The sequence below is a fragment of the Armigeres subalbatus genome, chromosome 2 (genome assembly GCF_024139115.2).
Source record: "Armigeres subalbatus isolate Guangzhou_Male chromosome 2, GZ_Asu_2, whole genome shotgun sequence".
In the NCBI taxonomy this organism is placed as follows: Eukaryota; Metazoa; Arthropoda; class Insecta; order Diptera; family Culicidae; genus Armigeres; species Armigeres subalbatus.
This window is the reverse complement of record NC_085140.1, coordinates 74,842,566-74,868,616: the sequence shown is the minus strand read 5'-3', so window position 1 is coordinate 74,868,616 and position 26,051 is coordinate 74,842,566. Positions and strand designations below refer to the sequence as shown.

Below are 26,051 nucleotides of genomic sequence, written 5' to 3'. Positions count from 1 at the left end.
TTGCGCCCATCCTAAATGTGTACAAAACAATGTTGGTGTTGTACTCAATTTAAAACGGATAAAGTCGATACCAACACTACATCAGAAGCGTCAAATGGAAACAAGGTGGGAGTCTCTGCTATCCAACGCATGCTAATCCCCCTTTTCGGTTTCTTGTTGGAATACTTCTCTTTTCAGACGCTGTCATCTTGGCTCTGACCAAGAGGCTCAATGGTCTAGGGGTATGATTCTCGCTTTGGGTGCGAGAGGTCCCGGGTTCAAATCCCGGTTGAGCCCGGATTTCTTTTTGGCTGGTGGTGCTACATTTTGCCTTGCGATGTATTATATTTTTCAATGGATTCAACTGCTTCAAATTATGAATAGCAGCTTTATTTTTGTAGTAGATTGCATCGACGAAAGACACTGATTCACAAATCAATCAGAAGGGGTTGCTGAGGAATATGTAATTAAATCACCATTATGTGTCTGTGTGAAATAAAAAGAAAATCAGTTCAACAAGGAATATAATATTATGAATATCGGTGTGAACTCCGTGGTAATCAAATTATGAGCGTGAATTATGCAGCATGGATGATCAGGATCATTAGTGGAATTGAAGTAAGGTAAACTGAATGTTCTGCTGAACTGTAAAAATAAATAAGCAAGAAGAGAGATATCATTGAAGTGTGTTTTTCAATTATGATTATTATGATAGGTATTTTCTCGTTACCGTGTTATTCTATCTATCATAAATCAGTTGGGAAGAATATGGACAAGTATTTTGTGGTGCAAATCAAAGACAGTTATAGCCCATCATGTCGAGGCATTATTTGGAAAACATGCTGCTAGTTATTTGGTGAACATATGCCCGGCTAGCTCAGTCGGTAGAGCATGAGACTCTTAATCTCAGGGTCGTGGGTTCGAGCCCCACGTTGGGCGGTGATCTTTTTATTCTGACTCATCTACTTTATCTTTATCAATAGACGATCTGTTGGAAAAGTGTCATTGTAATGCAAATTGTCACCATGGGGATGTAGCTCAGATGGTAGAGCGCTCGCTTAGCATGTGAGAGGTACGGGGATCGATGCCCCGCATCTCCAAACATTTTTTTTATTAAATAAAAGAGCAATGTACCTCAATGGTTAATAATGAACCTTGTGCCCACGAAAAGTAATTAGATGGATCCCCTTTACTAGAATGGTGCCTTTCTTCTCGTGTTAGAAAATATGCCAAGTTATAAAATCGAATAATTTTGTATAAAATTTATAATTCTATAATAATTCTAAAAAATTAGGGCATGGTGGACACAAATATCACTGCTGTAATGCTTATTGAATTCTTTGCTAATTAAAAAACAATCATTCCTTCTTTTAAGTTTGCAGTTTTATTACTATTGATCCTTTTAAGAACTGATATTCTCTGTTTGTGTGCAGTGTTTAAGCGTTAGTTTTATGACAATAGCTTTCGAACGTCCTACCCAATGACACCCATATTATAGGATACAAAATGAAAATACTCTTTCGCACCGAGTGCTATCGTGGGTTATTTTCATTGTTGCATACCAGCCCGGCTAGCTCAGTCGGTAGAGCATGAGACTCTTAATCTCAGGGTCGTGGGTTCGAGCCCCACGTTGGGCGGCTATCGTTTTTAAAAACAAAGTCTGCTTTATCACTATTATTACTGTTATTCACGAGTAGGGTAGAACCTAACATTTTCTCAAGCGGTAAAGTCTGCACAGGGGATGTAGCTCAGATGGTAGAGCGCTCGCTTAGCATGTGAGAGGTACGGGGATCGATGCCCCGCATCTCCAATGATTGTTTTTAATTAATGTATAAATTAATAGGATGAAACAATTTCGACACATGAGAAGTGCGAAAAACATTGCTTTCGCTTGAACAATAATAACTATTCATAGCAATCTCTATTGATTTTCGATAATTTTCATTGTTTTCAACATTTTTTTTCACATAAAATACTTTTCGAAACCGATGTGCTTGATGAAAAATCAATACAAAATGATAACGGTTAACAAACATATGATACGATTTTTCCATTACAATTTTATATTTTTGCGGATGCCATAATATTACACACCTTTTTTCAATTTCATTCGAATATATTTGTATTTCGATTGTTGGGATTTGGTAAAATATTCAGTTTTTTAATATTGGCTTTCTGGTTAAAAAAGTATCATTTGTATCAAGTCTACACTATTGAAAATTTCTAAATATATCAGCCCGGCTAGCTCAGTCGGTAGAGCATGAGACTCTTAATCTCAGGGTCGTGGGTTCGAGCCCCACGTTGGGCGGAAATCCTTTTTTAATGTGGAATCTGCTTTACCATCATTTGATTCATGTTGATTAATAAATGAAGTATAGAACAATGGGGATGTAGCTCAGATGGTAGAGCGCTCGCTTAGCATGTGAGAGGTACGGGGATCGATGCCCCGCATCTCCAGTGGATGTTTTTATTAAAATCCCAAATTAGAATAAATGCTTACTCTCCTAGCACAGACAAACAGACATAACACATTGAACATTTACCCATCAAATTCATCGTCGTTCAAACACTAACGACATCTGTTGATTTCAGTTAGTTGGGCAGAACCAGATGGCGGTAGTGAACAAACGTCGAACTCGAGCAAAAACGATGCGTGCGCCACAAGTGATCGATTGGCCAACTAATGATTTTTTGAATTGACCAGTAAATCAGTGAACTATGAAAATTTAACGAGTGTTATGTCTGTTTGTCTGTGCTCCTAGTATTAAGAAAATAATTAACCATTACGGCCGACGGGACAAGAAATCCACAAAGACACAGTATTAGCGTTTGTGTATTCAAAACCTCATTTAAGGAGAGCCAAAAGATTATGGGCATACTCGTAAACAGAGGCATTTAAGCAATTTCAGCGAAAGTATAGACAGTCTCCTTCCAGCAATAAATTCTTATAAACTGTATAATAATAAATCCAAGCTCCTTTTTGTTAAGGACTGTTAAAGAGAAAAGCTCTAGATCACAATTTATTATCAATGCCAGACCGATTTTTTGCAACCCCTGATTCCTTTGATAATAAATAATTCAGGAAGTCACAAGTATCTTGTGGAACAAATCACAGACATGTCAAGATATATATTAGGAAACAAGCTACTAGTTATGATGTGAAAATATGCCCGGCTAGCTCAGTCGGTAGAGCATGAGACTCTTAATCTCAGGGTCGTGGGTTCGAGCCCCACGTTGGGCGGCTTTAATTTTATAACACAAAATCTGCCTTATCTTTAGCATTTGATTACTGATGAATGATGAATGAAGCACAGTTGTATATAAATTTAAAACTCGACATATGGATGTAGCTCAGATGGTAGAGCGCTCGTTTAGCATGTGAGAGGTACGAAGTTCGATGCCCCGCATCTCCAGTGGATGTTTTTGTTGAAATCATTAACTAGAATAAATAAATTGCTTATCCTATGCTATGGCCGACAGCCCCAGAAATCCACAAAGGCACCTGGCTATAGTACTAGGCCTATTTTGGCAATTGATTTGATCCTAGAAGCACTGAGTCCGTAGTATTGAGCGTTTGAATATTTTAATATCCCTGTATAAGGGGCCAACAGGCTATAGACATCCCTATCTAACTCCCTTAGCCTAAAAATAGCCACCATGTCCCGGGCACAGTGTGCAGATAGACCGCTGTCAGTTGCATGAGATGTCAACAATCGTCAACAACCTCAACAACACCAATGATTGTAGCTTGATAATTAAAAATATCCACAACAATAAAAGAGCAGGATTTATTTTTAAATTCTGCTCAAGCTTTCCACGTTGAAATAAACGACAAATTGTTGTTCTCCATGCAAGTAAAATCAAAATTGATCATGTAGATAAGTTTTGAATCAATTAAACTCATTAGTCATATTTATTGAATATTCCCGATTAAAGTTGCATATTTAAGAAAGCTGAATTTGGATGTTTTATGATGTTAAGCTTTTTTAGATTTGACGTACGTTGCTCGGCGTTGGTGTTGGTGTTGGCTACGCTAAACATGAGCTCTTAGCATAGGCCTGGGGGCCAACGAATCGTGGGCGCACTCGTAAACAGAAACGCAAATCACGCAGAGAGTAATAAGTAAGTTCTTATAAATTGTAAAAGTAATAAAAAATGCAAGCCCAAGTTTGTCGGAACTGTTAAGAAGATGAGCGTTACCATGGGCGTAGCCAGAGGGGGGCAGGGGGGGGCCATCGCCCCCCCCTAAATGGTGGAAAGATTGAACGGGTACTGAAATGAATTCGCTTAAACATGTGCACTTTACGATCCAATCATATTCAGAAATAGGTTTTTGAAATTCAAAAGATTCCCAACAAACTTTTAAGGGTATACAGGATCCATACTATATGAAATTTCAAAACAACTCGAAACATTTTGGGGTCAAGAATTCTCCTAGAAATCCTTGTAGAAGCTCCCCTGGGAACTTCTAAATTCCGGAAAATTATCTACAAATTCCTCTGAAAATCGTTTGAAAATCCTTCTCCTGTAATTGTAATTTCTCCTTATCTAGAAACCCCCAACTAATTTTGTTTTAGGAAATTCATGTGGAAGTTTCTTGAAGATTTCTTTTCTTCCCTTCAAGTTTTATTTCTAGACATTTCTTCGGCTTTTCTTCCAGGAAAATCTGCGACATTTCCTTCAGGAATGCATTCTAAGGTTCCTCCAAGAATACATACGGAATTTCCTCCCAAAATTCCACTAGAAGTTTCTTCAGTTATTTATGACGGAAATCCTCCGATTTCGCTCCATATTTTCATCTGCTAATCTTTAAGAAACTGCTTCGGGCATTCCTCCAGGAACTCTTCCTTCCTCGGGAATTTGATCCGCGGGTTTTTCCCCATGTATTTTTGCATATGCGATGTTTTCGGGATTTGGGCACGGAAAATCAAAATCCCGGCCCCATTTAAAATGCACGGGGACCAAAATCCGGCGGAAAATTTTCCCGAGGTGTAAGGTAGCCTTAACTTCCAGGACTTTTTCCGGGAATACCTCTATAAATTCAATAGCGAAATCCTCTAGAATTACATTTTGGAATTCTTTCCGCAATTATTTCAGAATATCCTTCAAGAATTCCTCTAGAAATTTCTTTAGGAATTTCATCAAGAATTCGTCCAAGTATTTCCCCGGAAAATTTTCTCTTCCTTCAGGAATTTCTCCAGATTTTTTCCGCGGATGTTCTAGAATTCTTTCCGGACTTCACTCGGAATTTACTCCAGAATTTCATTCGGAAATTAATGTTAGAGTTCCTCTAAGATATCTTCCAAGAGTTCTTCCAGGAATTTCTTCAGAACAAACAAAGAACAGCAATTCATCTGGGAAAACTTTCTGGATTTCATCTGGTAATTTCTGCATTAATTCCTCCTGGTATTTTTTCGGGAATTTCTTCTGACATTTCTCCAGAAATTCCTTCATGAACTTCTCCAATAATTATTTCAGTACTACCTTGTGAGAATTCCTCTGGAAGTGCTTGTGGGAGTTCCTCCGGGAGCTCCCCCAGCAGTTTTTCCAAAAGTTCCTCTAGTAATCTCTCCAGGTATTTTACAGGGGATTCTTTGAGGATATTTGGCAGGAATTTCAAGGAAAATGGGATTTCGGATGTTCCTCTAGAAATTCAAATCCAAGTATTCCATCGGCTGATCCTCTGAAAATTTCTCCGGGAGTTCCACTAGTAGTTCCTCCGGAAATTCATTCAGACTTTCTTTTAGGAGTTCATTAAGGCTTTCTTTGGGAATTTATCTACAAATTCCTTCAGAAGTTCCTCGGAAAATTTCTCTGGGAGCTCCTCCGGGAGGTCCTTTAAGAATTCTTCCAGGAGTTTGTCCTGGAATTCATCCAGAAGTTCTTACGAGAGTTCCTCCAGGATTTACTCCGGAAATTCTTCCTGTAGTTCTTCAATAAATTCATCTAGAAGTTCCTCTGGCAGTTCTTCCGAATATTCCTCTGATGCTTCTCCGGTAATTCCTACAGAAATTCCTCTGGGAGTTCCTCCGGAAATTACTCCGGAAGTTCCTTCTCGAAGGAACTGCCGGTGAAACTCCCGGAGAAATGCTCATAAAAACTGCTGGTGGATCTCCCGGAGGAATTAACGTAGGAACTGCCGGAGGAGCTCCCGTAAGAACTCCCGGAGGAATTTCAGGAAAAACTCTAGAAGAATTCTTAGAGGACCTCCCGGAGGAACTCCCAGAAAAACTATTGGAAGAACTTCGGGAGGAATTTCCAGCTAATTTTCTGAAGAAAGCCTAAATGATTTCCTGAAAAAAGCCTGAATGATCTCCTGGAAGAGCTACTGGTGGAATACCCGGAGGAATTTCTAAAGAAACTCCCGGGAGATTTTTTAAATGAACCTCCGGAGGAACTGCCAGTGAATCTACCAGAAGACTTCTCGGAAAAAATCTTGGAGAATTCATCTTATAGACAAATCTCATCTAGCTGAAACCTTTGTAGGGGTATGTAGCAGGACCATCATCATCATCAGAGGACCTCCCGGAGAATTCCTTGAAGAGCTCCCAGAGAAATTCTCGGAGGAGCTTCTGGAGGGATTTCTGTATAATTCCCGGAGGAAATTCTGGAGAAATTCCCGGAAGAATTTTCAGAGAGCCCCCGTAGAAACTGCCGATAGAACTACAGGAATAATTCTCGGAGGAAATCCTGGAGGAATTCTTGGAGTATCTGCAAGTTGAACTCCTGGAAGAATTCCCGGAGAAATTTTCGAAGGAACTCCTGCAGGATTTCCAGTGGAAATCTTGAAATTTCCACCGGAATTCTTTCTGGATATCTTTGGGAATTAATCTGGGAACTCCTCCAAAAATTGTTGATTTTATTTTCGGTATAATTTCTGTATAAATTTTCGGTGGAATTCCTGGAGAAATTCTTTGAAATTTTTACAAGAAATTATTCGAATCTTTCACGGAAAAAAATATGGAATTTACACAGGAAGTTCGAAGATTTTTCGCGGAATTCTCAGGAATGTTTATTGGCAATTCTGCGGAATTTTCACGGAATATTCTTAGGAATTCCACGGTGCAATTTTACAGATTTTTTTATGAGAAACAGCACGAAAGAATTATCTGAAGAATTCCTTGCAGAACTTATAAAAGAATTCGTGGAGGATTTCTTGGAGTAAATAATGGTGGAATTTTCGGTCAATTCTCGGCGAAATTGATGGTGGAATTCCTGAAGACATTGCCGAAGAAATTGCTGGAGGCATTCCTGAATAATCCGGGCGTGATTGCGTCACGTTTATTGGCATTACGTTTTAGTACAAAACGCTGACGCGCAACGCGCGGTTGAGATTCAGCCTTTACTGTTGGTTGTGGATTTGGTTTCAAAGTGTTTGGAGCTTAGAATTAAAAAGTACCAAGCACTAATATTCATGTGTTTTTATAAAACTACTATAAAACAACGATTCAGAAGACCTAAAAAATTTGGTCCCCCCCTAATCGAAATCCTGGCTACGCCCATGAGCGTTACATCTATCCACGAATCGTTATAAGTTATCGTTATCGCTATACAGTCGACTCTCTACATCTCGATATCGATGGTTTTCCCGGTCCCTTCAACATCAACTTCAACATGGCTCGAACATTCGCTTTTAAACGGGCATTTTGGCTTTATTCGTGAAATTCTCTCCATAGGATCTTGAATTCATTTGTAATCTTAATCATCAGTACTGAAAACCGATGAAATTTTTAGTTTTAGGGTGCCAAAATGCCAGTGTTCGGAATATGAGTCATGTTCGGGATTAGACCCAAAACGGTACATTTTTACTTTCTGGATCACGACAACCTCCCAATCTCGATGTGTTCTAGTCAAAGTTTGTTCAGGATTCACTCTCCCTATGTCGAGATATTCGAAATTCTAGGTTACTAGACCATCTTGAGGCACAAACAAACACATTAAATGACATTTGTTTTGTTGTCGTTTTTTATAGTAACAAACTTTTTCAAATCTAGTACAATTTCCTTCCATTCCTTGATCCCTCCTTATTTCGATGATCCCTTCAATATCGAGATGTAGAGAGTCGACTGTAATAAGAAGTACGAGACCGACTCTCTTTATTTACTACCCTTCAGTCCTATATATTGACGGTCCCTATCAAATATTATAATTGATGAATGATTTGATCAAGATTGAAGATGTTTTTGTTTTGTTTTTATGATGTTGAGAAACCCGATTTTTGTAAATACTAGGTGAAACATATGAAAAAGCCGGTTCTGCTCCTAATCAGAGAGAGATTAGAAGCAAAGTGCAACAGAAATGAGATATGTTAGGGGAACTGTACCGGTTTTGGCCATGTTCCTAATTTGGCCAAATTTGCGAATAACTCAAAAAATAAACCAATTCGCAAGGGTTTTATTAGTTCCAGCAAGAAATATATCCCTCACCTTTCAACGCTGCTTTCAACTGATCGATTATTTTGGAAAAAATTGTATTTTTCAGGGTTGGCCAAATTAGGCACTAAGTTGGCCAAAACCGGTGCACTTCCCCTGTGTGATAATTGTAAATCTTATACAAATCATACGACTTTTACTCTCGCCGCCGACAATTTCTGGCATCACGCGAACGCCAAAATTTGTTAAAACCTGTCACGCCGCTGATCGAAAAATGGTTACGCCGGTTCATATTTGTAGAACTTCTTAGGATTTTGTATGGAAATTACGAAATTGGAATTTTCGGATTGATACGCTAAAAACATCCCGATGAAACTAAAGGGATTTTTTCGTGAAAATGCCATCTCCTTGAATTTTTTAAATTTCCCCCTAGGTCTGAAAACGCCGCCGCCACAGAGCAAAATTATTACAAACGCCGCCGCCGACAATTTTAGGACCGGCACACACCTCTACCCGAGTGAACTACACAGTGACGCATTCTTCATTCATCAAAACTTTACTCATATACTCTCAAAGATATGCAATTGGCAGCAGTGTTGGTAAAAACTCAAATTCTCAAAACTCATGGACGATTCAAATCAAGCGTGAGTTGAAACGAACCCAACTCAGCACCTAAAAACTCATGGATGAGTTGAATCATCCATTTGAATCATCGTAGGGTTTCTTTTGTTCTCCTTCGTAAAAAACAGTGAATTGACGTTTGTCGCCTAAAATATTAGACACTCTTCCATGTATAAGCAATAAATTTCCCGTTTTAGCATGAAAAATTCAAGCGTGATGCTTTCCATTAAAATCGCAGACGATTTGGTTCGCAGGGGAGGGCTCATTGATTGAGATTTATGAGTGATTTTACCAACACTGATTGGCAGTTCTCCCTGCAAACGAAATCCGTCTATCGGATTTCAGAAATAATGAAATGTCATGCAAGCACGTTGTGACACGAGGCAAACTGCAATAAGAAAATTTCAATACATCAACACAAACGAATTTGGAAAAGTACTTCTAATAAGAACTAATAATTCCATTGAAATTTGCTACAATTAATCTCTAGATGATGTCGAAGTCCTATTTCCTATAAGAAGTTCCTTTAATTGGAGTTATACTCTTCGATTTTGTTAAAACAAATATGGTCAATGATGCTTTTCGCATTTTTTCTCCTGGATAAATCAATGGATCAAACATATTCACAATCTTCTGAGCAAATTGAAGTGCAATAATTCTCACCACTCTTCATTCCTCCTCATGTTGAAAATATAACAAAACTCTTCAAAGCAGGCATTTCTCATGTAAAAGTTTGTTTATGTTTGTAGACACGTGGTATTGAAGTTCAATCAAATTATCATTTTTTATAGACCAATGATCAACCGATCAACTAATAGATCACTATGATTTAGCATAAATATCTACCACACAGCAGTCGATCTACTTCAACTTACACATTTGGCTACGCATGACTCATGCCTTGCTGCTCAAGAGTCATAACAGCCCGGCTAGCTCAGTCGGTAGAGCATGAGACTCTTAATCTCAGGGTCGTGGGTTCGAGCCCCACGTTGGGCGGCAATTCTTTTATAATGTAAAATCTGCTGTATCATTAACATTTGAGAGCTGACGAATAATTCATGAAGCACAGTTGCATTGAAGTAGGACAACGGGGATGTAGCTCAGATGGTAGAGCGCTCGCTTAGCATGTGAGAGGTACGGGGATCGATGCCCCGCATCTCCAGTTGATGTTTTTGTTAAAATCTTAAACATGATTAAGAACAATTCTTCTCGCACGCCATTTTCTTTTTGTATTGTATTCGATTTGTATTGCATGAAAATCAAATACAATCTATTCTCTATATATAAAAATGAGTTTGCATTTCTTCTTAGGCAACATAGCTCACGAACGGATAGACTATTCGTCAGACTGATTTGCAACATTTTCAGATCAGTTGTATTTAATATTGGTATACAAATTGTTGAAAAAATCATTGAAATTCGATAATAAAGTGAGTCGTAAGGAAACCCAATACGATCGCACGAAAATAGATCTAACACACGGCATCGCAATAACTCTTAAATTGACTTTTGGAACGCCAAATCGAACAACAAACCCGAGAAATGCAGGGTAAGTTCTGCTAGTAAATAGTAATAAATCATTGCTGTTGAATGTTTTTCATATTTTTGAAGATTGTTCCGATGCACAACCGAATAAATTGTTCAAACTAAGGCTAATAGATGGATCACCTACGGTAACAATCAATTTGTGAAGATCATCAATTCCAATTTCACAAACTAATCATTATACATAAGACTGTAACTGCTGAAATGTTGAATTATACATGAAATGAAACAATGAGAATAAATCGTATTTAAATTTATTTCATGGATATAATTTTACAATCATTAAAAATATAGAACGTGTAAAATTTTACGATCTTGATTGTAATTTGAATTCATGTAAATTTTAAACCAAACCTTATTTTAAATGTTTTTGGATGCTCCAAATATGTGCATCAAAATAAACGTTTTTTCCATAAAAATTCTAAGTGTACGCAGAGCATAAAATAAACACTTTCATGAAGCACATTTGCTCCGAGTTTTGACAATCGTGTTTTGATTATTCAAAACATAGAATGACTTACTCAGCTTACTTCTTCATAAATTCATTCAATTGATTACCACTGAGTATGGTAACGGCGCGCGAAAAAAAAACATAATTAGCCATGATTACACTGACATTTGGCGCAAAGATGGGACAAATATGCAGTTACAGGCAAAATATAACTAGGGGAACAGTTCCGTTTTCCATCTAACTGAACATCATCTCATCGCGAAACAACGAAATACATCACCAATTTCCAGACGATCATTGAAAAAGGAGGACTAATTATTAACCACGATTCTGTCATAACAGCCCGGCTAGCTCAGTCGGTAGAGCATGAGACTCTTAATCTCAGGGTCGTGGGTTCGAGCCCCACGTTGGGCGGCAATCCTTTTATATCATGAAAACTACTTTATCAGTAACATTTGATAACTGACAAATAATGGGTGAAGCACAGTTGCATTGAAATATAGGACCCCCAACATAGGCCCAGATTGTAGAGCGCTCGCATAGCATGTGAGAAGTATCCGCATCCTCCAGTAAATGTTTTTTTAATCCTAACCTTCCTAGTGCATTGGAGTCTATTTTGGCCCAGAGATGATTTAAAAACGTTGTAGTTTTGTAACGAAATGAGATAGGGCCTGATTTTCTGACATTTCCTAACTTTAAGAAACGAAGAATTACAAGACCAAAAGGGACCAGAAAAAGTGACACATTGTGCATTAGCAGGTCAAAAATGACCCCAACTCAATTCGCTCCCAAAAGTTCATTTGCGAACCAATTATCATTTTTTTTTATTACTTCACTAGCTTTATGTACCCGGCCTTGCTCGGAATTGCCAGTTTAGTTTTCAGTTTTTTATCACAATCAGAAAATGTAAAACCAATTGATCAACAGAGTAATTGTGTTAACTTATTGATACTTCATCATTTGATTAAATGAAGGCTTTTAGAAGCATTGACTTATCTTTAAAAAGGGATCGTTGGTTTGAATTGCCTTATTCCGAACAAACGTCAATTGCTAAAGAAGAAAAAACATCCACCGATGCTTTATTTCGGGCAAACGCCCATTTTTAAAGAAGGGATCACACTCGTCATTGCCTTATTCCGGGCAAATGCCTACTTTTGAAGAAGAAATCACACCCAGCATCCAGAAGAAAACACATTAATCATTGCTTTTCACTGGGCAAACCGATGAATGGTAACAATTATCATTGCTCTATACCCAGCAAATGCATGCTTTCTATGAAAGATTTTTCTGATGCTGTTCATAATTATCCCAAATGCCCTTCATGTCGAATGACCTTAGGCTAAATAGTGTTATGTAAATAGCCTACTTCATTCAGGGATATGTCATTTTCCGGGAAATGTCATATTCTGGGATATGTGTATCGGTAAGAATCATTTTTGGGAAATATCATTTTCGTTGAAGTCATTTTTGGGGAAATGTTATTACCGGGAAAATGTTATTGTCGAGAATTTGCTATTTTTGGGGAATTCGGGAAATTTGTTTCCGGAGCATTGTACGATGTCAAAGAACCTCGAATGAACTAAATAAGAGGGATTTTAAATTAAGTCGTTTTCTAAACAATACCCAACCCCAATAACCTCCCACATTCCAAAAGATTTTCCCAGCTTCTCCATAATAGGGTAGAGGGTAGAGAATACGTGTTTACAATTTTTTTTTAATTGACCCATGCGGAAAAATGGTATACTAAACTTTTCGTTTAATAAATATACCCTCTCTCTCATTCAGCTATGACACTCCTACCCAGACTGACATAGTCTTCCTTAAACAGAGAATATGGGTTCCAAATTTGGTGGCCATCGGTAAATGGGTTCAAAAGTTATGCTGAATTGATTGATAACTCAACAATTCCCCCCTCTCACACCCTCCCCCTTTTAAAATGACCTACCCACATCCACTAAAATTGTTTCCTTAGGATAATATTTGATACAAATTTGGTTCAAATTGGTCATTGGATTCAAGACTTACTATGAGTTGATCGATTGCTGAACAATACCCCTCCCCCATACCCTCCCTTTTTCAAAGGGCATCCCTAACCACACTATCGTCGTCTCCTTAATATGAAGAATGTTTGTTCCAAATTTGGTTGAAAACGGCCAATGGGTTCAGAAGATACTCCGAATTGACCAATAAATAAGTCATACCCAGTAAACCACATATCGTATATGAAATGATAAATTGTATCGCATATATTGCTATTTTCTTTCACATTCGTATATGACAGCTTATAAAGATGGCTAAAATATGAATAATATTGTATATGATACTTGTGTACGCAATATTTACGATTGCGTTTTTAAAAGTCATAAACCTATATAAACAATATCAGTTTTATCGGATAAAATCGGAAATATCGTTTATGTATACACATATTGTCATGCAAATCATATACCGATGTGCGTTGTACGTATATAGCTTCCACCGTTTGCGTGTTGAGCACTAACCACTAACCCTTACCAATTAAATTAATTTCAAAATTACTTACTTCATTCCATCCGATCTGCCAAAATTCCGGTTATTGTCAGTGTAATTTTTTGCTGCCAACTATTATCGCTCAATATCTGCACTAACAATTCATCGAACAACTAAAATGTACATAACTGAGCTGCAACACAGTTCGAAAGTAAACACGATGAAAGACATTACTGATGTTGACATTTCAGAATCGTTTATACGTGGGTTGAATCGTTTGGAATGATACGCAATCGTTGTTATGTACGAACATTATCAGGATAATCATAAGTTGTTATCATATACGATTCAAGCCACATTTGTACGTACAACAACAAGGCATCCGAATCGTATCAATGTAGTTCATATCGTACACTGAAGCTCTTGTCAATAATAAATCTCCATCTAGATTATGATTGTCAAAATGTTGCTGCTTTTCAAGAGTTGCTGAGTAGCGCAAGGGTAGAGCACCAGCCTTTAGTTCCAGAGGTCAAATGTTCGAGACAGGGTTGTTACCATTTATTTTTTCAAATATTCACTAAGTCGTATAAATGTTCATGAAAACTCGAGAAAGTCCTTATTTAGCACGTATATGGCCTCCACTTTAGTAGGTATATAGCGATTCGGTGCATTATATACATAATATCTTATGTGTATATGATGACCTATATCAATAGCAATAAGCATAAAAATGTTGACTGGGTACCCCTTCCCCCATACCCTTCCCCTATTCCAAACAGCATCCCTAACTCCCCTATCGTCGTCTCTTTAAGATAAAGAATGTGTGTTCCAAATTCGGTAGAAATCGGCCAAGGAGTTCAAAAGGTACACTGAGTTGATCAATAACTAAGCAATACCCTTCCCCCCACACCCTCCCCCTTTTCAAAAGAGCATCCCTTACCCCCCTATCGTCATCTCTTAAAGGTAAAGAATGTGTGTTCCAAATTTGGTTGAAATCGGTCAATGGGTTCAGAAGTTATGCTGGAACATACATACAAACATACATACAAACATACAAACATTGAGTTTTATATATATATAGAATAGATATAGATAGATAGATAGATAGATAGATAGATTAAAGAGGCTTGCAGCCCTAGGCTGGCTCACCTCTGAGGCAATTATCAATCTTTTGTAACCAAATTGTAGGTATGGATTCCGTGGATGTCGTCACGGACTGATTGTTGAGATTGGGCAATTCTGGTTCCAGGTATCGGTTTCATAGATTCTTAGGCCAATTGTTGGCGTGATTTCTTGCTTTTCCAGGGTTAACTTTGGAAATACTGACAATTTTTTGTGACAAAAATCCCAATAAAATGTACTCATTGTCTATTTTCAGGGATCATCACATTTCATGGTTATTACTCGGTCCTGTGTTTCTTTGGAAGATCCGGAACGTCTGTATAAGTGGTCAACTCATGAAAGTCATCATACAAGAGCGGGATTTATACAAAGCTTTCCTTTATCAAACTCTTAGTAACAAATGATTGTGGTGACTCATATTAATGGACCTGTGAGGCCACCGGAGGTCCTCCGGAAGATCCGGGACATCCGTAAAAGTGGTGAATTCATGAGTCTATATTGAAGGGATTGTCGACTCATGGAAATATCAAGATGTGGAATAGAAAATCCTTCAGTAGCTGTTTGAAGGGACCATCACTGTAACCCTGAACATATTGTTTATTATGGCATAATTTCCTTCCTTGAGTCGATATTGAGTCACAGAACATCGACTCATGGAGGTTTGACTGAAACGATTATCGTACTTTACGATTTATCGTACAAATGATTGTCGTGACCCATTTTGAGGAACCTGAGTGAAGATTCGGAACATCCATGAAAATGGTCAATTCAGGTTCTCCTAAGGCTTCTTTTTTAAGGATATCCCAGATCTTTCGGAGGACCTCAGGTGGCAATTCAAAGCCATAAGTATGGATCAGGACAATAATTTCTTGCTCAGAATACGAAATACGGAAATCGGCGTGCTTCTAAAATGCGTTTCATGAATGGATCACTTTTACGGATGATGCTCCGCTGGTCACTAAGATCCATGAGAACATGTACGAGGATTATTTCTTGCTCAGAGTACGAAAACAAGAAATTTAAAAAAAGAAAATCTCTCTAATAGAATGATTTCCATGAAATCAACACTTTTACTGATGTTCCGGATCTTCTGAAGGACCTTCGGTGTCCACTCAGGTCCGTGAGGGTGGGTCACGTCAATAATTTCTTGCATAGAACACGACAGCAAAATTTTGTAAAAATCGCGTTTTCCTATAATGAATTTCATGAATTAACCAATTTAACAGCTATTCAGTATTTTCCGGATGATCTCCGAGGGTACATGAGGATGAATTCCATGAAATGACCACCTCCAGTGGCCTATTAGGTCGATAAGAAGGGACCACAACAATTATTTGTAACTCAGAACACGATGATATGTTTTTGGAAAAAATGTTCTCTTTCCTGAAAAAATGCTCTCTTTAAGTATGAGTTTTATTAATTGACCACTTTATCGGATGTTCCAGTCTTCCAAAAGACCCCCCATATCCACTCATGTCCATGGGAACGGGTCAAGACATGCTTGTCTTGCTCAGAGAACGATAAAAAAAAGATTTGAAGAAAAAATGCTCTCTTGAATTCCATGAATTAACCTGTTTTACGTATGTTGTAGAAGTCCTCCGAGGTCTTTCAGGTTCACGAGAAACGGTCTCGACAATCATTTGTTACTCAGAGTACGATAATCAAAAACTTTTGAAAAATGCCTTCGTTTGACTGTATAAGCTTCATGAGTAGGGTGGCTCAAATTAGTATGGAAAAAACTTTTTTTAATTTTTCTGATGGGCCGCCCTCTTATTCGGTTCTATTTGATGCCCTGATGCTCTGGACAAAATTTCAGCCAAATCGGTCAACGTTTGGGCGGTGCTAAACTCGTTGGAAGTTTATATGCAAAAATGTATGCAGAAACATCCAAAAACGGTGAATTGCAGTTGGACGGCACAACTTACGATGAAGAACTATGATACTCATTCAAATCTTGAAGAATTTAATACAGAATGTTATGCAAAAAACCGCGAGAAGATTAGAGTTTTCCCGGCTAAGTTATTAGCATTTCTCTGAAGTGGGGTTTGAGCAAATTTCGTTTCTTTTACCTTTGAAAAGAAATGAATTCACCCCTACAACACTCCAGTAAAATGCTAATATCTTTGCCTAACAAACTCTTATCTTCTCGCGGTTTTCAGCATAACATTCTGTATTTAATTCTACAAGAACTTAATAAGTATCATTGTTCTTGATCGTAAATTGTGCCGTCCAACTGCAAATCACTGTTTTGGGATGTTTCTACATACATTTTTCCATATAAACTTCCAACGAGTTTAGCACCGCCCAAACGTTGACCGATTTGGCCGAAATTTTGTCCAGAGCATCAGGGCATCAAATAGAACCGAATAAGAGGGCGGCCCATCAGAAAAATTGAAAAAGTGTTTTTTGAGCCACCCTATTCATGAGTCGATATTGAAGGGACCATCGACTCGTGGCAATATCGAGAATGGAATCGAAAATCCTTGGAAAGCTCTTTGGACGGACCATCACAGTCCATGAAATATCCTTTAATGTGACATAATATGCTTCCATGAGTCGATATCGAGTCATAAAACATCGACTCATAGTGGTTTGACTGTATGATAAATTCCATGAATTGACCACTTTTACGGAAATTCCTTCGGTGGCTACTAATGTTCATGAAAATGGGTTACCGCAGTCATTCGTTACTCAGAAAACGATAAGGAAAAGCCTTGGAAACAACGCGTTCTTCTATGATGAGTCTCATATATTATTAACTGCTACGGATGATCCGGATCTTCCGCGGGACCTCCGTTGGCAACTCAGATTCATCAAAATGGGTCACGACAATCATTCATTACTCAGAGCACAGTTGTCAAAAGCTTTGAGAAAAAAGGGGGAACCTCCGGTGGCCACTAAGGTCCATCAAAATGGGTTACGACAACCATTTATTGCTTAGAGTACGATAATCAAAAGCTTGAAAAAAAAACGTGCTCTTCTATGATGGGTTCTAGGAACTTTTTTCAAATAGGCGTAAGGGACCGCACACTAATTACGTTAGCATTTTTTCTGGGTTTTTCAACACCTCCTTCCCCCATGTAATTTTTTTCCTATACAAATATTTTTTTATTTATATGTAACGTAAGAAAATGGCATACCATCGTCCCCCCCCCCCATAAGTGCTTATGTAATTAGTGTACGACCCCTAACTGTATTTTAACTTCAAATTTGAAACGACTAATACTGTCTATTCAGCAAATTTCGTTCAACTGACGTGATTTCTGATGGGTATGTTCATTGGCCAAAATAGCTTGAATTAAGAGCACAATCGCCCATCCACAAATCAAGGTCATAATCAACTACTTTCATTTGAAAAAATTTTCAAAATTTTTTTTAATTGATCTCTTTTACGGATGTTCTGGTTTTTCCGGAGGGACACCAGACCATCGAAAATCCAGGAAATTTGATGATGGAAATACACATGGGTAATTTTTATTAGAATTAGAATTGTTTTGGTAAACGGTATGACGTGTATATCGTATAGTTTGATCGATGAAAACAAAACTAATAATTTTACTTAAAGGCCGCACAAAGCATAATAAAATTCCGGTGACCGGCCAATCATTCTGCTTACCGCTCTAAGCAGAACAAAATTTAAAAGACCGACCGATCGTTCTGCTTACTGAAGAGTTGAAGACTTTTACTTTCTAATTAATTTACTCACCCGCACAAAGCAGCAAAATTTTGATGACCGGCCGATTGTTCTGCTTTTTGAAGAGAATATGCCTGGACGCGATTTCCGATCGTTCTACGTCCAATACAGAACACGAACATGCACTGATTGTTCAATTTTTTTTATTAATTTACTCGCGCACAGCAGAACCGAACACTTCGACAAACGCGATCATTAATTTAATCGCCCCACGGTGTTGAACCTAATTTTAAGATTTGAAAAACACCTAAATAAAATTAAAACAAAATAAAAATTTAATCGTCCGCAAAGCAGTACCGGACATTTCGATAAACGCGTGATCGTTCTGCGTCCATCACAAAGCACTAAAAAACTTGCCCTCACAAAATAATGCCTCGAAGGTCATCGACTACACAAACCTTAACATGTATTAAGAAGCGAATAAATATTTTTCACATTTTACTCATTTTTTTTTTTAATTTTAATTTTTAATATTAATTATTTATTCAAACTAAGGCCGAAGTGGCCTGTGCGGTATATAAGAGTCTTCTCCATTCGGCTCGGTTCATGGCTACACGTCGCCAACCACGCAATCTACGGAGGGTCCGCAAGTCATCTTCCACCTGATCGATCCACCTTGCCCGCTGCGCACCTCGCTTTCTTGTGCCGTCGGATCGTTATCGAGAACCATTTTCACCGGGTTACTATTCGACATTCCGGCCCACCGCAGTCGTTCGATTTTCGCGGTGTGAACGATGTGACTCTCCCAACAGCTGATGCAACTCGTGGTTCATTCGCCTCCTCCACGTACCGTCCACCATTTGCACCCCACCATAGATGGTACGCAGCACTTCCCTTTCGAAAACTCCAAGTGCGCGTTGGTCCTCCACGAGCATCGTCCAGGTCTCGTGTCCGTAGAGGACTACCGGTCTAATGAGCGTTTTATAGATTGTCAGTTTGGTACAACGTCGAACTCTATTCGATCGGAGCGTCTTGCGGAATCCAAAGTACGTACGATTTCCAGCCACTATGCGTCTCCGAATTTCTCTGCTGGTATCATTTTCGACAGTCACCAGTAAGACCAAGTACACAAATTCTTCTACCACCTCGATTTCGTCACCACCGATGCAAAATCGCGGTGGGTGGCTCACATTGTCTTGAACCTCTTCCTATCATGTACTTCGTCTTCGACGTGTTGATGACTAGTCCGATCCGCTTGGCTTCCCTCTTCAGTCTGATGTAGGCTTCCTCCATCTTCTCAAAGTTACGTGCCATAATATCTATGTCGTCGGCGAAGCCAAATAGCTGCACGGACTTATTGAAAATTGTACCACTCGTGTTAATCCCTGCTCTTCGTATTACCCCTTCCAAAGCTATGTTGAATAGCAGACACGAAAGACCATCACCTTGCCGTAACCCTCTGCGGGTTTCGAAGGGACTCGATAATGCCCCTGAAACTCGATCTACCCACATCACCCGATCTATCGTCGCTTTGATCAACCGTGTCAGTTTATCCGGAAATCCGTGTTCGTGCATTGGCTGCTATAGCTGGTCCCGATCGATTGTATCATATGCGGCTTTGAAGTCGATGAATAGATGATGTGTGGGTACGTTGTATTCACGGGATTTCTGCAGTTCTTGACGAATGGCGAACACCTGGTCCGTGGTGGAGCGTTCGCCCATAAAACCCGCCTGGTACTGCCCACGAACTCTCTTACAATTGGTGCTAGTCAACGGCATAAAATTTGAGAGAGTACCTTGTAGGCGGCAATGTGATTGCGCGGTAGTTGCTACAATCCAGCTTATCGCCCTTTTTGTAGATGGGACACACGACACCTTCCATCCACTCCTGCGGCAAAACTTCCTCCTCCCAAATCTTGGTCAACCCCAAGGGCTTTGTTATTCTTCAGCCGGCCAATCTCCTCCTGGATTTCCTGGAGATCCGGAGCCGGTAGAATTATGTCCTGCGCGCGTTCTCCCAGGTCCATCACCATACCGCCATCTTCGTCTGCCACATCGCCATTCAGGTGTTCTTCGTAGTGCTGCCGCCACCTTTGGATCACCTCACGCTCGTTCGTAAGAAGGTTCCCGTTTATGTCCTTACACATATCAGGCTGTGGCACGTGGCCCTTACGTGATCGGTTTAACTTCTCATAGAACTTTCGTGTGCTATTAGCGCGGTACAGTTGCTCCGTTTCTTCACGGTCTCGATCTTCCTGCTGGCGCTTTTTCCTCCGGAAAATTGTGTTTTGTCTGTTCCGCGCCCGTTTATATCGTGCCTCGTTCGCCCTCGTGCGGTGTTGCAGCCATCTCGCCCATGCTGCATTCTTCTCTTCCACTAACTGCTCACATTCGTCGTCATACGTTTCTCTGATCCGGGGGCACCGTGCCAAGTGCAGCGGTTGCGGTGCTACCAATGGCGGATCGAATATCTCTCCAGCCATATTCAAAAGACTCTGCGCTTAGCTGCTCTTTTGTTACGAGTGCCACTTCCAGCCAGCTGCTGCACGTAGTTTTGGGCTAGTCTACCGTCTTGTAGCCGCCCAATGTTAAGCCGCGGCGTTCGACTTCGACGCGTGCTGTACACCGTCGAGAGTTTTGAGCGCAGGCATACTGCAACGAGGTAGTGGTCGGATTCAATATTCGCACTGCGGTAAGGTAGATCATCCTGTCGCAACCTGCGAAACCTAGCGACTTGTAGGACCATGTTCCAAGCTTCCAATCGTGATCCTTTATTCGTCGCATAGGACATTGCCGATCATATCGAGTCGCATTATCTCTTACATTATTCGTAATGAATGGTTTTCCAGGCGGCTTATTGGGCCTGCGCAAACCTCCTGTCTCGTCGGAGGGCCGTCGTGTCAGGGCCGTCGTGTCAGGGCTGTTTAGCATCCCACCTAACACCAGGACTTGGGCTTGTGCGCTTTGAGCAGCACACGGTCGCTTTGGTGGGGCCTACTTGCGGATACATGCAGCTTTTTATAGGAATTTAACAGGGCCCAGTGTCAAACCCCACCACATCCTAGGCAAGCCCCACAACTCGCAGATGGCCTGGGGAGGGATCGTCAAGCCCTTGGACATAGTCCCTGTTGCCCGATGTGAATTATGTTACGGTTTTATTATGTTCTTTGTGTTACAACTGTAGGATTACAAGAAGCCTCCCCTATATGATAAAAGGGAAAGAAAGTAACGGAAAAGGATAGATATTGTAAGTTTTATTTTACTATGTTTTATGTATTATGTTATCCATTAAAGTTCATGTTCAATTTTGGTTCACCCTTGAAGAAGGCCAAATATGCGGGCTAAAACGTCGGGCAAAACAAAATATAAAATATAAAATAAAATATAGTAGGAGGTTCGGTTGTGGGCGCCGTTCGGTTATGGGCACCCCTATGTATCTTTTGACAGATAAGAAATGCTGCCATTCTGACAACCGTCATTTATTTGCTATAGTAGCATGATGTTTTGTGCTTAATATCAAACCGGATGGGCATCTCTACTTTGAACTAGGAACAAATCATTTTTTTTACATAAAAAACAACATGAAAGTTTTTTTTTGTGTGTGTTTTTCAAAGTGTCATAAATTGAAGTGATTTAATTCAAAAAGTTAGTTCTAATGCATATTTATACAGTAAATTTAATCTATTTTGAAGCTCAATGACGATTGCCATCAAAATTTGAACGGGAAATTTTTTTTCTTCACATTTCAAAAAGGCTGTGAAATTCGGTTGTGGCACCCTTATTAGTTCGGTTATGGGCACCCTCATTTTATTGATAAATCATTCAATATCGTTTTAGTTGTCCCTAAACTTATTTTCAATTATGTTTTTATCCAGTTTTTATAAGACAATTATTTTGAGCTTTTTAGTGGAATGTCTTCACTTGTTATAAGACGCGTTTGTACAATCCCACTTCTACCACTTAATTGTACCTTGACAGATACGTATTTCGACCTCAACAGTAAGGCCGTCTTCAGTGTCTTGTACTTGACTCGACTTAGTCGTCAAGTCGAGTCAAGTACGAGACACTGAAGACGGCCTTACTGTTGAGGTCGAAATACGTATCTGTCAAGATACAATTAAGTGGTGGAATTCGATGGAAATGTACAAACTCGTCTTATGACAAGTGCACTTTTTATAATTATTTAGACATAATTGATTGAAATAATGAGTCTATTTAATATTTTTGTTCTTGGGACATTTCTGGTTATTATACACACACTTTTTGGTTCAAAGCATTGACCGATTTGCTTGCAACAAGTTGCATTCGACGGGGAATCCTTTCCCATTGTTTCTTATTGAAAATTGGTCAGATCGGACTATGGGATCAAAATTTATGGCCAAAATATTATTTTTTACACTATTACCGGTAGGGTGATAAATCAGGACTGTGATGCATACCAATAAAACGTAAATCAATGAAAAATTTAAACCCTCTTACCTAAAGTGCTATTATGTATAACTCTAAGATGGCTGAAATACAAAAAAAAGCTTCTTCAACTAAATTTAAATGGATCTCGGTTTCTTCTTTCAAGGATTCCTTGGAAGCATAAACAGCTATGATGTTGTATGCTAAAAATTAGAGTCCCTTGTACCTTTGTTCCTTTTTTGTGACTTTCTGAAAGTCAACTGTGACTAAAATGCACAATATAACCATATAACAAGTCATATCAATCCCTGGTTGTATCAATCACTCACAGCACATTTTCGATTCCACTCCAATACAATCGTCGAATTAACCCACGCGAATAAATATTTAATTGCTGTTGCTCTCCCATTTGCTAACCGCTCACCGCGCACCATCCAATTTCAGATAAACCCCGTTCGGTGGCAACAAATTGGCCAATTTCCGCTACCGCAAAGCTATCCATCCGGCGTTGATGCGGTGTGCTTTGCCCCAGATGGTGTAGGACGATGTCGATAGACGAGCGCTTCGCATTTCTGGAAAATCCCTATTTCAAAGGACACATCTACGGTAACTTCAACCCGTTCTACGTTACCATCGCGATCTGCACCGTGCTGGGAGTGTTTATATTTGTGCTGAACATCATCTGCGGTTGTTGCTCGAAGCACAAGCAATACTGGCAGGACCGCCATACCGGTACGTTTGCTGAATTAACTTCGTTTGCAATTAACTCCCGAATTAGTCGTTAATTGATTGATTTCTGCTGCACACAGGCAATCGCTGGCTGGTATCGATTTGGGCTGCCACCCCGCACAAGCAACCCCCGCTAGATCTGACTGAGCTGAAGGACGTCCGATCGTTCCAACCAATCAATGTGAGTATTTTTCAGGATCGTCAAACTCTATCGATGACCAAATGTTTTAGAAAAGAGATGTGACGGGCAACTCTCTCGAGGGTTTCTTTTCTATTATATACTGTTTGCAGATTTCAAATTGCATCACATGTTTCTTTGTGGGCTTAATTACGGTAACGTGTATTTTGAATAATAGCGGACCCTGCCGACATGGACTTGACATAGCGTTATAGTTCCATATATCGTATGTGCTATGAAATGAAAAAAAATGCTGATTTTTTTATCAGTTTATGATATAATATTAGTTCATCTTTGCTGTGATGCAGCATGCAAGAATATTTAATTTTCATTTGGATCGACAATGGATCGAGATTTGTTCCATCGGGATCACACAATAAAAACAAAAACAGCATTTGCGGATTCTGACGCGATTGTCCTCCTCTAACTTTTTTGACATACCTGGGGCGTTATCCAGAATTCAATTCAGCTCAGCAATATTGCAGAAGAACAACATCCAGTTTGCATACTCAATCATAAACATTTTGTCCTTTTATACCAATTCAAACTAACGCATTGCTTCGCACCTCTGAGCATCCTTTCCTACAACGTTTCGAAGGTAGGTAGGGGTAACGGCTCAAACCTTGGCCCATTATGCTACGTTTGAGCACATTTATCGTTATAAATCTTCATATATTGCATTTCCAACCAGAATTATTCCACCAGCCGGCTTGCTTACATTTGGTGTTGACGCCAAATAGCAAAAAACGGCGATGAATGTCCGCAATATCTCATTTAAACCAGCGAAAGTCTCGAGAGAAATTGACAAAATGTCGGCATCCTTGTCCCTATCAGGTGGATCATTTTCAGCCCACTTGGGACGAGTGATTGTTGATTTCGAACATACGAAAGATAAAGATGGGTTGCTGTTTGTAGTACCAGTCATTTTGCTTGCGTTGAATAAAGGCAGCATGCAAACAAATAGAGAAAATCAAATCATCTGATTGAGCGTGAATTCTAATTGGTTGCATGTAAAATACTACCACACGGATTGTGAGAGTGCGTTTTTGATTCCCCCAATAGCACGCTTACCAAGGACATGCTAACGAAAATACTATTATATGAATCATTTATTTCCCGAATATTTACCATATTTGCAAGTGAAGAATGAAAGAAAAATGAAAACTGTATTAAAAACTCCAATTGCAAAAAGGCTACATGTTCTAGCCCACATGTTATGCCTTCGAACAAATTGCATACGTTAATTATTGGCTGCCGCATAATTTTGAGATTTACTGCTAGTTGAAACCATGGCAGTTGTGTTGCTCTCGCTCTCGCGATACTCTCAAAGAAATTTTTTTCCAAAACGTAAACAATGCTTTAGGTGGGGATGATGCATAACGCACTACTGAAGAAAGCCAATTGTAAAACTGTTTTCTATGCAATTCCTTGCTTTGTACTGTGCATAAACAGTTATAACTGAGCCAACTACCTGATATTATTACACAATTATTCATTAATACAATTATTGGATGCTTGTTTTTAACTCTGCCTGCATTGAAGTTTCATGATTGGTACGTGCGTTTCCCTCCACTCCTCTCTATATCGATCAGCTGTTGTGAATCCTCTCAAATCTCTCACGTGTTTCAACTTCCCGAGTTGAAAGAATACTTTTTAGGTATCATTTTACAGATCAAAATACTTTTTGCAAGCAATAGTAGATCTGAATTATGATGAAGATATTTGTCGAGTAATTTGACTTGAAATTATTCACATGAAATGACGTTGAAAGTTTATCTAATGAAATATACAATCCATTGCATCGTTCCATTATTAAATGAAAAAATGTTTGTAGAATTCGCGCGAAAGAAGATATTCATACACTAATTGAATCATTTATTTGCGAAATTATGAAGAAAATGGTGTATCGAACACAAAAGGTTGATGCTTGAATCGCTTTCGCTTGAATCGTGTTTGGAAGCCGTAAGGTAGGCAATTATTTTTGGTATGTTGTGCGAATGAAAGCGATTATATCGTGTTTCGAGAAAAGCATCATCCCATTCACAAACTACATGACGTTTTAGGTTGTGGGAGGGTACTTGTCTGAGCGTTAAGGACTTTATAAATTTCAGAACTCTACAATTGAGTTCTCCAGATGAATAAAAGTGTGCGTGATTCCGCAGTACTCCTGTCGATGTATGCTGTCTTCCCCTAGAAGTATTCGTGATATTTTTGCTGCAATTAGATTACCACCCACTTTTATTTTATATATCCTACACGGTGACTTTAGTGTGCGTGAAACTGCGCTTGGAGAACTCAATACATTGAGCATTACTAGAGGCTTGGTGTGGGTTGATTTTAGCGTTATGTAATTTGTGAATGAAACTTAACCGCTGAGTGGATTCACCTGTGTTTACAAAAATTCTCAGCATCTCAATCGCAAGCATCGGATATTCTATCTATCTGCAGCTTTCGGTTATTTTCTCCAGAACGGGTTATTGGTGAGAATGTTTTGATTTTAAAGTTTCACCTATACTAACGTAGTGCTACAAATCGAAAGCGCAT

General features: G+C 39.1%; 1 protein-coding gene and 7 non-coding genes across 8 annotated transcripts in view; all 8 read left to right on the top strand.

The window, feature by feature from the left end:
• Positions 1–26,051, top strand: part of LOC134209122 (uncharacterized) — a 44,845-nt gene that overhangs the window by 559 nt on the left and 18,235 nt on the right. Inside the window, exons 2-3 of the mRNA XM_062685106.1 lie at positions 23,045–23,332; positions 23,410–23,510. Coding sequence (XP_062541090.1) covers positions 23,146–23,332; positions 23,410–23,510 — 288 coding nt within the window. The 5' untranslated portion in view covers positions 23,045–23,145. The remainder of the gene's footprint in view (positions 1–23,044; positions 23,333–23,409; positions 23,511–26,051) is intronic.
• On the top strand, positions 205–276 carry Trnap-ugg (transfer RNA proline (anticodon UGG)). Its single transcript has one exon. It is a non-coding gene; the product is annotated as a tRNA-Pro (tRNA).
• Trnak-cuu (transfer RNA lysine (anticodon CUU)) lies at positions 846–918 on the top strand. Its single transcript has one exon. It is a non-coding gene; the product is annotated as a tRNA-Lys (tRNA).
• Positions 1,544–1,616, top strand: Trnak-cuu (transfer RNA lysine (anticodon CUU)). Its single transcript has one exon. It is a non-coding gene; the product is annotated as a tRNA-Lys (tRNA).
• Positions 2,215–2,287, top strand: Trnak-cuu (transfer RNA lysine (anticodon CUU)). Its single transcript has one exon. It is a non-coding gene; the product is annotated as a tRNA-Lys (tRNA).
• On the top strand, positions 3,148–3,220 carry Trnak-cuu (transfer RNA lysine (anticodon CUU)). The gene has a single exon. It is a non-coding gene; the product is annotated as a tRNA-Lys (tRNA).
• Positions 9,896–9,968, top strand: Trnak-cuu (transfer RNA lysine (anticodon CUU)). Its single transcript has one exon. It is a non-coding gene; the product is annotated as a tRNA-Lys (tRNA).
• Positions 11,310–11,382, top strand: Trnak-cuu (transfer RNA lysine (anticodon CUU)). Its single transcript has one exon. It is a non-coding gene; the product is annotated as a tRNA-Lys (tRNA).